This window comes from Cyrtonyx montezumae, unplaced genomic scaffold, assembly GCF_038088225.1.
Source record: "Cyrtonyx montezumae isolate F1298 unplaced genomic scaffold, pur_monq_1.0 scaffold_15, whole genome shotgun sequence".
NCBI classification, from domain to species: domain Eukaryota; kingdom Metazoa; phylum Chordata; class Aves; order Galliformes; family Odontophoridae; genus Cyrtonyx; species Cyrtonyx montezumae.
The window spans coordinates 5,785,738-5,795,808 of NW_027071881.1; the positions used below are offsets into that span (position 1 = coordinate 5,785,738).

The 10,071-nt window shown below is 61.7% G+C and overlaps 2 protein-coding genes across 3 annotated transcripts; both read right to left on the bottom strand.

Moving 5' to 3' along the window:
- Positions 1-524: 524 nt before the first annotated feature.
- Positions 525-5,929, bottom strand: SCARF1 (scavenger receptor class F member 1). Of its 2 annotated transcripts, XM_065731824.1 has the most exons (12): positions 5,581-5,929; positions 5,147-5,334; positions 4,453-4,514; positions 4,139-4,240; positions 3,518-4,043; positions 2,955-3,173; positions 2,743-2,871; positions 2,570-2,673; positions 2,349-2,460; positions 2,156-2,280; positions 1,916-2,053; positions 525-1,628 (listed from the first exon to the last, which is right to left on the bottom strand). In XM_065731824.1, exons 2-12 carry the CDS (start codon positions 5,272-5,274, stop codon positions 652-654), a joined length of 2,622 nt encoding a protein of 873 aa, XP_065587896.1. In that variant the 5' UTR covers positions 5,275-5,334; positions 5,581-5,929; the 3' UTR covers positions 525-651. The 2 variants fall into 2 exon arrangements, with proteins under 2 accessions (XP_065587896.1, XP_065587895.1); XM_065731823.1 differs by lacking the exon at positions 5,581-5,929 and having other exon boundaries at positions 5,147-5,499.
- Positions 5,930-6,010: 81 nt separating this feature from the next.
- On the bottom strand, positions 6,011-9,969 carry RILP (Rab interacting lysosomal protein). The gene is made up of 8 exons (XM_065731827.1): positions 9,700-9,969; positions 9,371-9,494; positions 9,028-9,149; positions 8,685-8,876; positions 8,443-8,609; positions 8,202-8,324; positions 6,835-6,918; positions 6,011-6,592 (listed from the first exon to the last, which is right to left on the bottom strand). Exons 1-8 carry the CDS (start codon positions 9,946-9,948, stop codon positions 6,451-6,453), a joined length of 1,203 nt encoding a protein of 400 aa, XP_065587899.1. The 5' UTR covers positions 9,949-9,969; the 3' UTR covers positions 6,011-6,450.
- Between the last annotated feature and the right edge of the window lie 102 nt (positions 9,970-10,071).

Below are 10,071 nucleotides of genomic sequence, written 5' to 3' on the forward strand. Positions count from 1 at the left end.
GCCTACACGCCCCAAGCCCCAAATCCCAAAGCAGCAAGGAGAGTGCTCCCAGCCCAAAGCCATCCCTGCTACTGAGAACTGCTCGAGCAGAGCCAGAAAATGAAACAAACAAATAAAAGCCTAAAGGAGCTGGCAAACCCAACCTGGGAGAGTATTTCTGTCCATGTCTTTGGGTTTGGATGCAGCTGGGAAACCAAACTCATTCGGTAATGCTTTATTTCCACATTGTGCCACTTGAAATAACAGAAAGATGAGCGTGAAACTTCCAGCACCTATATACATCTAAACCCAGTTCCCATGAGGGCTCTGGCTCCTCAAGCACCCAGCAGCACCCTCACCCTATCCCAGCACCACAGTGATACAGGACAGGGCCGGCAGCAGCACAGGGCACCCACAAGAAGTCATTTCCCATCCAGCTTTTGTACAGGACATAGAACAGAGGAGATGGAAAACAGCTCCAAAGCACCACGACCCTCTGGGGCTGCGCTCAGCTGGATGCTGCATGAAGCACGGCAGGAAGGGAGGGGCAATAATGGGAACAGTCCGTGTGTCCAGGCCCCAGCTTTCATGGGGGATCTCTGCTCTCCCAGGCTGGGGACAATCTGAAAGGTCCTGTGGGTCTCCCTGTGCCTCAGCCTCAGATCTGGGGGCTCAGGTGGCTGTAGGGGCAGCCGGTGCATCCTCACTTCTGCTGCTCACGTTCTCGTATTTCGGCTCTTCCTCCTGGGCAGCCTGGCCCTTCATTTTCACACTTAGGGCCAACTCAAGACTATTGCCCCTTTCTGCAGCACCCAGGCCCTCACCAGCCCCATCCTGGCTCCCGTTGCTTTTTGTTGAGGCCAATGGGAAGGACTTTCTCTTCCCGGAGGGATGCTGCTGTTTTCCAGAGCATAGCTCACCGGGAGCCCCCAGCACGCTCTCCCTCTGTTTGCATCCATTTGCCGAATCCCTGCGCTGTGCCAGAGCCCGGCGGGGTGGTTTTTGGATGCCCTCAATGCTCCTCCTCACCTTGGGCTCCTCCTTGGCAGCCCACCTGCCTCTCTGCAAGCTGCCCAACCGCTTCAGCACGGCCTGCACCGGACCCTCCCCACCCCCCTCAGCCTTGGGGTCCTGCCCAGCCGTCCCCACCGTCACATAGATGGTGGTGACATTGGGCTCCTTCCTCTTCCCATCCCAGCTGCCCCTTTTTGCAGCTGCTTCGAGGGCTTCCACCCTTTGGGCCACGTGTCTGGTGCTGGTGACCATCCGCCGGCGGCCTCCTGGCGTGGCCCGAGGTGATGGCCGGTGGCTTTCATCCCCTTTGCTGAGGGGATCAGGGCTCTCATAACCATCGCTGGCTGCCTGCTCGGCGGTGGTCTCTGTCCCCACATCTCCTGGTTGCAGGGACAGCTTGGACGGTCCCCACAGTGTTTTCGGCTTCCGCCCGGGGCTGGGGGTCTCCGCTGTGCTGAATTTTGTCCCCTCAGCAAAGGAGACAGAGGGCCGCTTGGCCTTGGCGATGCTTGAGGTGCGGGGAATGGTGAAGGGCTGCAAGACATCCTCAGAGCTGAAGGCAGTGGGGTCAGGGAGCACCTCACTGGGGGTGGACGCCCCGGTCTGCAGCTCAGCCCCTGCCAGCAGCGGGACCCCTGTGGGACAAGGAGAGGGTGTTAGCACCTGGGGTGGGGGCATGGGTAGCACTAGGCCTTGGGATGGGGACCCTCGTGCTGTAGGGTTGCCTGCAGGAGTGGGTTATGAAATGGGGCTGCAGGGCACATCCCACTGAATGAAGCCAAGTATGGCCTTGGCTCGTCCTTGTGGAGGGGAAAATGAGGGAATAAAAACAACAGCCCGGGCCCAGCACAGGTCCTTGGGAAGCCCGAGGGCTGTAGGGGAGTGGGGCTTTGCTGGGAGGGGAGGTGGAGCCATGTTTCACCTTCTCTGGGAGGGACAGAGTACTCAGGCCCTTCATTGTCGGTGTCAAAGGAGGAGAAGGAGCTGTCTGAAGCCCACGCTGCTGAGGGCGTCTCGATGAAGCTGGGGTTGAAGGGGATTTCTGCATCGTGGTGGGAAACTGGGGAGGAGACGACAAGCAGATGAGGTCTGGGAGCCCTGCAGAGGGGCTGGGCAGGCTCCCTGCCACAAAACAGGGCTGGCAGCAGATCTGCATTCTCACCCGTGACTTTGGGAAGCTTGGAGCTGTTGAGGGCGAAGCAAGGCATCATGGCACCGAGGTTGGCCAGCACGCCCTGCACGTGGTGCTTCATCCTGTCCACCATGTTGTCATCTGGCATGGCTGCCCTGCATGGGGGACACGGTGTGAAGGGGACAAAGGGTTTGGCAGTGAAGGGGTACAGCTGCACCGATACCTGTCTCTGGCATCCTCAGGGCCAGCACCACAGCAGCAGCAGGCAACGCAAAGCAGTAGCAGGAGGAGAGGGATGAGGATGGCAGCAGCCAGAGCTGCGTGGTCTGTCACACCTGCGTGGGGAAGATGGGATCAGCATGTCCACAGGTGGATCCGTGTCCCTGGGGAGGATGCTCCAGACCCACGCCCAGCACCAGAGAGTGAATTTAGAGCTGCTCTTACTCAGTATGCAGTCACCCTGTGCAGGATGGCAGGTTCCTCGTGAGCACTGGCAGGGGGAGGAACAGTTCACCCCAAAAAAGCCCTGCGGGCAGGTGTCGTTACAGCTGAAAGAGAGAGGGAAGGAGGGAAATGCCCACAGGACAAGCAGCTTCCCGCCCTGCTCCCCATTTTACCTGGCTCCCCAGTAGCCAGCCTGGCAGATGCAGTCACCCGACACAGGGTCACATCTCCCCTGGACACACTCAGGGCACAGCAGCTGGCATCCATCACCAAACGTCCCCACAGGGCAGGAGCTGTTGCAGCTGATGGGAGAGAGAGGCATCACCAGGACCCCCCCCACCCAGCCAGCACAGTCGGCCGCATCCTGCCCATGCTGCTGTGTTACCTGGGTCCTGTCCAGCCAGGCTCACAGCGTGGGCAGGATCCGGTCTCTGGGTCACAGACGTCCCCTTGCCGGCAGTGAGGGCATGGCTGGAGGCAGCCTTGGCCGTGGAAGCCGGGCGTGCAGTGCTCCTTACACAGGGTCCCATTCCAGCCAGGCTGGCACGCCGTGCAGAAGCCATCGACGGGTGAGCAGGGCTGGCTGCGTTCACAGCTCCCACAGCTGCATGGCCACAGGGGCAGTGAGGCCTCGACACTCCCCCCCCCCCCTCCAAAAGACAGATCTCCCCCCATGGTGGTACTTTCGTTTACATGAAGATAGCTGGGAGTACTGAGGGCTCTATAATAACCCCAGGGCAGATGCTGAGCTGTAGTACAACCCCAGGATTTTAGGATGACACCAGAGCTCTCCTCTAGCAGCAGTGGGATGCTTCTTAGGGGCAATACCAATGCTGCATCCAACCACACCTCTTAACCCCCACCTCCAGATGCACCTCCCTGCCCAACCAAAGGGATGAGTGCAACTACAGCGACCTTCACCCCGTGCCCCTGCTGTCACCAGCTCACCTGTGCACGCACTGGGCCCCGTACGTCCCCGCTGGGCAGGGGTCCCGGCAGCTCCTGCCCTGGAAACCTGGCTCACAGCTGCAGTGCCCATTGAGAGGGTTGCAGGAGCCGTGCAAACAATCGCAGCTCCACTGACACGCCGACCCCCAGAATCCAGCCTTGCATTTACAATTGCCCGTCTCCTGGGCGCAGGGCGAGAAGTTGCAGGAGCACTTGAATCTGCACTTCCTTCCCCACCAGCCCGGCATGCAGAGGCAGTGCCCGGTGAGAGGGTCGCAGCGTGAGCTGGCAAGGTTGCACTGGCACTGCCTCTTGCAGTCGGGGCCCCACCAGCCCGGCTCGCAGCGGCAGGCACCGGTTGTGGGGTCGCAGCGGCCGTAGGGGCTGCAGGGGCAGTGGAACTGGCACAGCTCTCCCCAGCGGTCGCGGTTGCAGATGCAGCGCCCGCTCTCCGCCTCGCACATCCCACCGAGGTGACACGGGCATCGCTGCTTGCAGTCGTGGCCCCAGTACTTCGCAGGGCAGGCTACGGAGGGAAGGGGATAACGGTGAGGGGGTGACGAGGAAGCTCTCAGCGCCCCATAGCCGGGGCAGGGCTGCTAGGAGGGGTGAGGCACTCACGGGAGCTGCAATCTGCACCGAAGAAGCCGGGTTTGCAGCGGCACAGCCCAGGTCTCACGCACACTTCGTCCGGCCCGCAGGCGTCCTCCCCTTGGCAGAGTGCTGCAGCAGCAGGGCTGGCACGTCACCGGCTGGGACCCCACCACCCCACTCCCCCCCACTGCATCCCACCCACAGCGGGGTCTCCCCCGTTCCCACCACAGGGGGGCATCCAGGGCTCTCCGTGATGCCGCGGGGTGGGAGGAAACACGTGGGGCCAAACGTGGGGGTGAAGAATTTGGGGAGGGGGACTTCAAGCATCACCCACCACTTACCCACTGTGCACTGCCGCCCTTCCTGCTTCCAGCCGGGGCAGCACACCAGGCCTGGGGCAGGGCTGGGGACAACAGGGAACATCAGCCAGTGCCCAGGGCTGAGGGATGCTGCCTTCAGCTGCTGGGCTCTGAACAAGAACCTACGGAGGAGTGCTCCCCTTGGGCTTGGCCTCACGCACAGGGAAGCCACGAGGCTGCGGGGGCTTGCTCCGGAAGGAAGCCAGCAAAATAGAAGGAAATTTAAGTCGTTGCTGGGCTTCAGGGCTGGCTTCTGGGACAGGAGTGCTTCATGCTGCTGGCACTGCAGCTATAGAGCCCAGATGGGTCCCGTAGTGTTTTGGGAGAGCTTTGCTAGCACCCCAAAACCAGGCACTAACACAAGGGTGCTGCGTTGACAGAGGTCAATGGGAGATGCAACGCAGTGATAAAGCAGCAGGGCCAGCAACTCCAAGCACCATTTAGGATTGGCTCCCACTACGTTTCTGATATTGTTCAAAGTGGAAGCATTAACCAGCACTCCTGCATTCCCCCATTGCCCCACGCTCTCTTGCTCTACGGGAAACAACCCCACAGAGCAAGGATTTGGGTGCCCAGAGCCCCGACATCGCTGGGCTCCACCCACAGAAGGGCAGACAGAGGATCCCACCCCATGCTACCTGGGACAGGCGGGCGGAGGGGACGTGGTGGCACCTACCTGTCCACCTTGCAGACATTCCTGCCGTCGGGGTCGAGCTCCTGGGCAGAGCCCTGAACCCACAGCCACAGCTGCAGGCAGAGCAGCAGGCGGGTGCTCGCCATCCCGCCGGGGCTGTGTCTGTCCATCTGCCCGTGCTTCCCTCTCCTGCAGCTCAGCCTCTTCCTCCCGCCAGCCTTGGTTTCTTCCTGAGGAAATGTGGGAGGAGGTGTCCCAGTCCCACGCCAGGGGTGCAGGGGGAAGGAGGAGGCAGCGAATGCCACAGCCTCAGCTATTTCTGACCTTTGCTGCCATGGCACAGGGCTCAGCCCCCCCCTGCAGGGAAGCATCAAGCACACAAGCATCGCCCCTTGGCCCACCCCACCGCCCCCTGAGGCTGTTTGAGCCGATGTCCCTCCTGTCCCCAAGGCATCCACTTCCCCTCTGCCGTCCACCTCAGGGCACAGCCATCCCCTCTTCTCCTGCTGTCCTGGTCTGGGATGGATTTTGGGGTCCACGAGGAACGCAGCATGCCCCAGGTTGGCCTAAAACCAGCCGGGCTCTGGAGCCTGCTGCCGCCGCTGGCTCCATCCCACTACACGTCCCACAGGAGCTGTGTGTCAGCAGATGCACAGGAAACACCTTTTTCCTTCCTGAGCACAGGCAGATGGGATTTCCCCGTATGGGATTTAACTCATGCGCCTCCAACGCTGCGCCCCAGTGGCCCCAATTCCCATCGTGGGTCACTTAGGGTGCCCACAGCCCCTGCCCCCAGCCCAGCTCTCTGTATGGGCAACGGCACAACCATGGCTGTGCTGGGGAACAGCTCCCCAAACCCACCGAGCTGCCCCCTGGGCTCCTTCCAATGCAAAGACAGAGTGGAGGTTGCAGCGGGCACCTCATCAGAAAAATGAGAGCCCAGTTTATTTTTGACTCCAGTCCCAGAGCTGGGAAGCACGTGACCCGTGGGGATGGCCGTGCCCCCATAAGCATGAAGATTGCTGAATTTTTCCAGTTTCCAACAGCAGGAACGAGTCCCAGCACAAAACCAATTCACCCCACATCCAACACGTGCTCCCAAAGGCCACCCAGCCCTCACCAGTGCGTGCTCAGCGTGGCACGGCGACCGCAGGGCAGCAGCCAGCCAGCCCTCCATCTTCACGTTGCAGGGATGGGGAGATGATGGAAGGGGTGATGAGAAACACCCAGGTGGGGCAGGACGGGGAGAAAGGAGCCCGGAGGTGCCGAGCTGCCCTGTGTCAGTCAAGCAATCCCAGCCATGCACTGTGTGGCTCCCAGTGATGCTGTAATCAGATCCAGTGGGGTCAGAGTGCTGGTGTCCCTTGGTCCGGTTCGTGCTCTCCCACTGGCTCCAGCTGTGTGTCCAGCGAGTCAATGATTTCCCAGGCTCCAGAGCAGCTGGGCACGGGGGGGTCTTTGCTGCTGCCCTGATACCATAGCCCAAAGCTGCAGAGAGAGCAGATAGCAGGCGTGGGGGAGAGGAGCCTTTCTGGAAGCGGCCGTATCCTGCCCTCCCCTCCACGTGCACAGCTGCATGGTGGCCCCAGGGAAGGGCATGTTCCCAGGAGCCAAACACACCCACTCTGCAGCAGTGTCCTGGGGTAGGCACTGAGCTCAGCGGGCATCGAGCACACAGCTGAGCTGAATATCTACATCCCACCAGCAGCCAAGTGCCGGATTGAACTTACAAACTCCTGATTCTGGATCCTGGAGGCTGAGCATCCACACAGTCTGCGCCTCGAGCTGGGAGCCAGGAGCCCTCCTCTTCCTCACTGCGGCACAAAGCAGGGACAAAACCCAGGCTGAGTGCTGTGCTCCCCAAGCCCTCACCATCCGCTGCTTCCCAAAGCCACTGCCACACTCGTGTCCCAGAGCCAGCTGCATTCCCAGCCCACAGATTTCTTCTCAGAAGGCAGCTCCAAGGCCCAGCACTTGCTCAGCAGACACTTTGTCCCAGTCGGCTGCAGCAGCAGAAGCCACAGCCCACGCTGCAGTCTGCAGGCACTCAGCCCTGGCACACTGCTCAGGGAACTGCCATCACCCAGTGGGGCTGCAAGGGGACATCCCAGCCCTGCAGAGGCCCCAGGGCTGTGCTCGAGCTCAGCCTCAGGGTGCCATCAGCAACATCAGCTGCAGCGTGGGGTGAAGTTAAGGACAGTCAAACCTGCAGAACAGTGGGATGGCACCCCAGAGGATGGCAGGGCAGGAGCTGATAGGCAGCAGCCTTGTGGGGTGAGCAGTATTCTTTACCTCCTGGAGGTATAAGAACACAGCTCCCACCAGTGTGCTGAGGGTGCACAAGGAAAAACAAGCTATGTTGATGACTGGGGGAAACCCCTACTCTCCTGAAAATCTTGTTCTGCCTCTAATAAATGTTTTGGGCAGGTAGGAAGGACCCATCCCCACCCCAGCCAGCCTGGCCCAGCAAGTCCCAGCCAGGAGCACTGCTGAGCAAACCTGCCTTGCTGGCTCCAAGCAGCACCAACAGCAGAGACAGGACCTCTATAGGCTGGGATTTAGCCTCAGCTCCAGCCCCAGATCCACTCCAGGATGCACAGACCCCCTGCACCCCAATGCAAGCAGCAGCAGCCGGAGGCTGGAATAGCACAGACGAGCTCAGCTCTCTTCAGACCTTTATTGAAGCCCCTGCAAGGCAGCAAGATACAGCTCTGCTTCCCCTCCCAGTGCTGAGCAGAGCTGGAACCAATGCTGCCCAAGACATCTCACAGGGAACACCTCCAGTGCCATTTCCACAGTCCTGTGTCGAATGCTGTGCAGGGACCACACGCCCTGTCACCTCCCCTCCCCACTGTCATATCCACACAAGGATGAGCCAGCACAACACAGGCAGCGGGTGTGTGACATGTGACAGCAATGTGAAAGAGCCCAGCCCCACAACATTCCCTGCACTGCGCCAGGGCACCCAGCACGGGCAGTGAACCTTTGCTCTCTGGCAGGAGGCAGAAACAAAGCTGGAGTCCAGGGCTGATCCCTCACAGTGCACAGAAGAGCAGTGGCAGTGTGTGAGATGCATCCTGCCTGCAGCTGGACTCACCTGCTCGCTGATTCCTCTGCTGTCCCCAGCATCTTGGCTCTGATTTTTCTTCTCTGCTTTTTGATTGTCGACTTCATCGCGTCCAGGAAGAAGCTGGGGATTCTCTCTTCGTTCAGCAGCTCCCTGGAACAGAGAGCCCAGGGGTTAGCTGACAGCTTTGAAAGTAAATGCTGCCTGGGGCTGCAAGGAGCACTCTGATGGGCCACAGGCCCCTCCAGGGACAGGAGGAAACGTGGCTCACCGCTGGTAATAGGCCAACTCCTCCTGCACCAGGAACAGGTTCGTCTTCAGCTCGTTCCGCTCCTGCAGGATCTGCTGCAGCTCTTCCCTGGAGAAGCAGCACTGAGCTGGGCTCCTGCCCGTGTCCTGGCATGGAGACTCCTCTGCAGGCAGCGGTGCTGCTCCTTCCTGGGGATGGGCAGTGTGAGGGGGGAGTGCAGCCCCCAGAGCCGTGCTCGGGCAGCCCCAGGTCCTGCAGCTCACCTGGCCAGGCTGTGGCGGCGATGCCTCGGGGGCGGCCCTGCTCCTCCTGCTCATTTCCCTCTGGGTTTGCAGCACAGCGGCCTCGAGGTCTGACTTCTTCTCCAGAGCGCTCTTGAGCTGCGCCTGCACCACGGCCACTTTGTGCCGCAGCTCCTCGTTCATGGACATGAAGCGGTGCAGCTGCTCCTGCAGCTGGAAAGGCAACGACAGCCAGGAGTGAGCACTGCCTGGCCACCACCCAGGGCAGCAGCACCGTGTGGGAACACCATCTGCCCCGGCGGGATCACGAGTGGTGACAGCAGCCCCGGGGAGGTGACATGAAAGCAGGTCCCCAGGCACTCACCGCCTCCGTGTCTCGGCTCTTGCAGACGATCTCGTGTGCTTGGGCACGAAGCTCATCCCTCTGCTTGTCCACCACCTCCTTCAGCCGCAGCATCACCTCTCGTTCCTTCCGTGCTGTGCTGTCTGTTCCCAGAGTGGGGGAAATGCGTGTGAGCGACTCCGGAGACCCAAAGACGTCTTTGGGACGCCCCTCCCCACCCCCTTCCTGGGATCCCAAGCTCAGCCCAGGGATATCCTGCCTCAAAACCTATGGTGGTGCGGGGCACCCCGTGGCCTGCATCAGACAGCACCCCCACGGGGAGAGGCAGAGGTGGCAGGGCACCCCGAGCTCACCGGACACCCACCTTCCTGCTGGTGGTTCTCCTCCAGCTGCCCCAGGAGCTGCTGGTTCCGCTCCTCCAGCTGAGCCAGGCGGCCGCGCAGGGCTCGCTCCCGGCGCTCGGCCTCCCACAGCCTCTGCTCCACGTCCTGGGGGACAGGGACCGCCGGGTCAGGGCCGGGCTTGGGGGCTGGCGACAGCTCGGTCTGAGCCACCCCAAGGGATTAGGGACAGTCAGCTCAAAGCCGACCCCGAATTAGGAACAGGGCAGAGGGATCAGCACCTCCCCCGAGGGAAGAGCCACCGGGGAGGGGAGCGGGGACAGCTCCCTGCTCCCCTGGGGGTCCCACTCACCTCCCCGTCCTGCTGCTCGCACAGCAGCGCCTCACCCTCGGAGCCCAGCGGTGCCACCAACGCCTCCAGCAGCTCCAGCAAACGCACGACCGGCGGCACCAACCCGGCCACGGCGTCGGGCCCGAAGCGGCCCGAGAGACGGCGCAGCTCGGCACCCAACGCCTCCGCCATGCGGTACACGTGCGGCGGGGCCAGGCGGCCCGGAGGCGTCCGCCACAGCGGCTCGGTGCCCCGCGCCGGCTCCGCCATCGGTCCCCGCCGCCGCCGGACGTGGCCCCGTGAACGCTCCGCCCCGTCCGGAGCCGCCCCAACGAGGCGGGCGCTGCCCCCGTCAGGTTCTGTAAGCAACGGCGTTCAGCTTTGTAAAAAAAA

What these genes read in the sequence shown, in the direction of transcription:
- SCARF1 (XM_065731823.1), bottom strand. Translation starts at nt 5,490, where the DNA reads ATGCTTGTGTGCTTGATGCTTCCCTGCAGGGGGGGGCTGAGCCCTGTG. An exon ending in ACAGGGTGACTGCATACTGA is followed by an intron (nt 2,461 to 2,569) that starts GTAAGAGCAGCT and finishes TTCCCCACGCAG; the next exon opens with GTGTGACAGACCACGCAGCT. An exon ending in CTCTGTCCCTCCCAGAGAAG is followed by an intron (nt 1,629 to 1,915) that starts GTGAAACATGGC and finishes CTTGTCCCACAG; the next exon opens with GGGTCCCGCTGCTGGCAGGG.
- RILP (XM_065731827.1), bottom strand. Translation starts at nt 9,948, where the DNA reads ATGGCGGAGCCGGCGCGGGGCACCGAGCCGCTGTGGCGGACGCCTCCG. An exon ending in AGAGCCGAGACACGGAGGCG is followed by an intron (nt 8,877 to 9,027) that starts GTGAGTGCCTGG and finishes TTGCCTTTCCAG; the next exon opens with CTGCAGGAGCAGCTGCACCG. An exon ending in GAGTTGGCCTATTACCAGCG is followed by an intron (nt 8,325 to 8,442) that starts GTGAGCCACGTT and finishes TCTCTGTTCCAG; the next exon opens with GGAGCTGCTGAACGAAGAGA.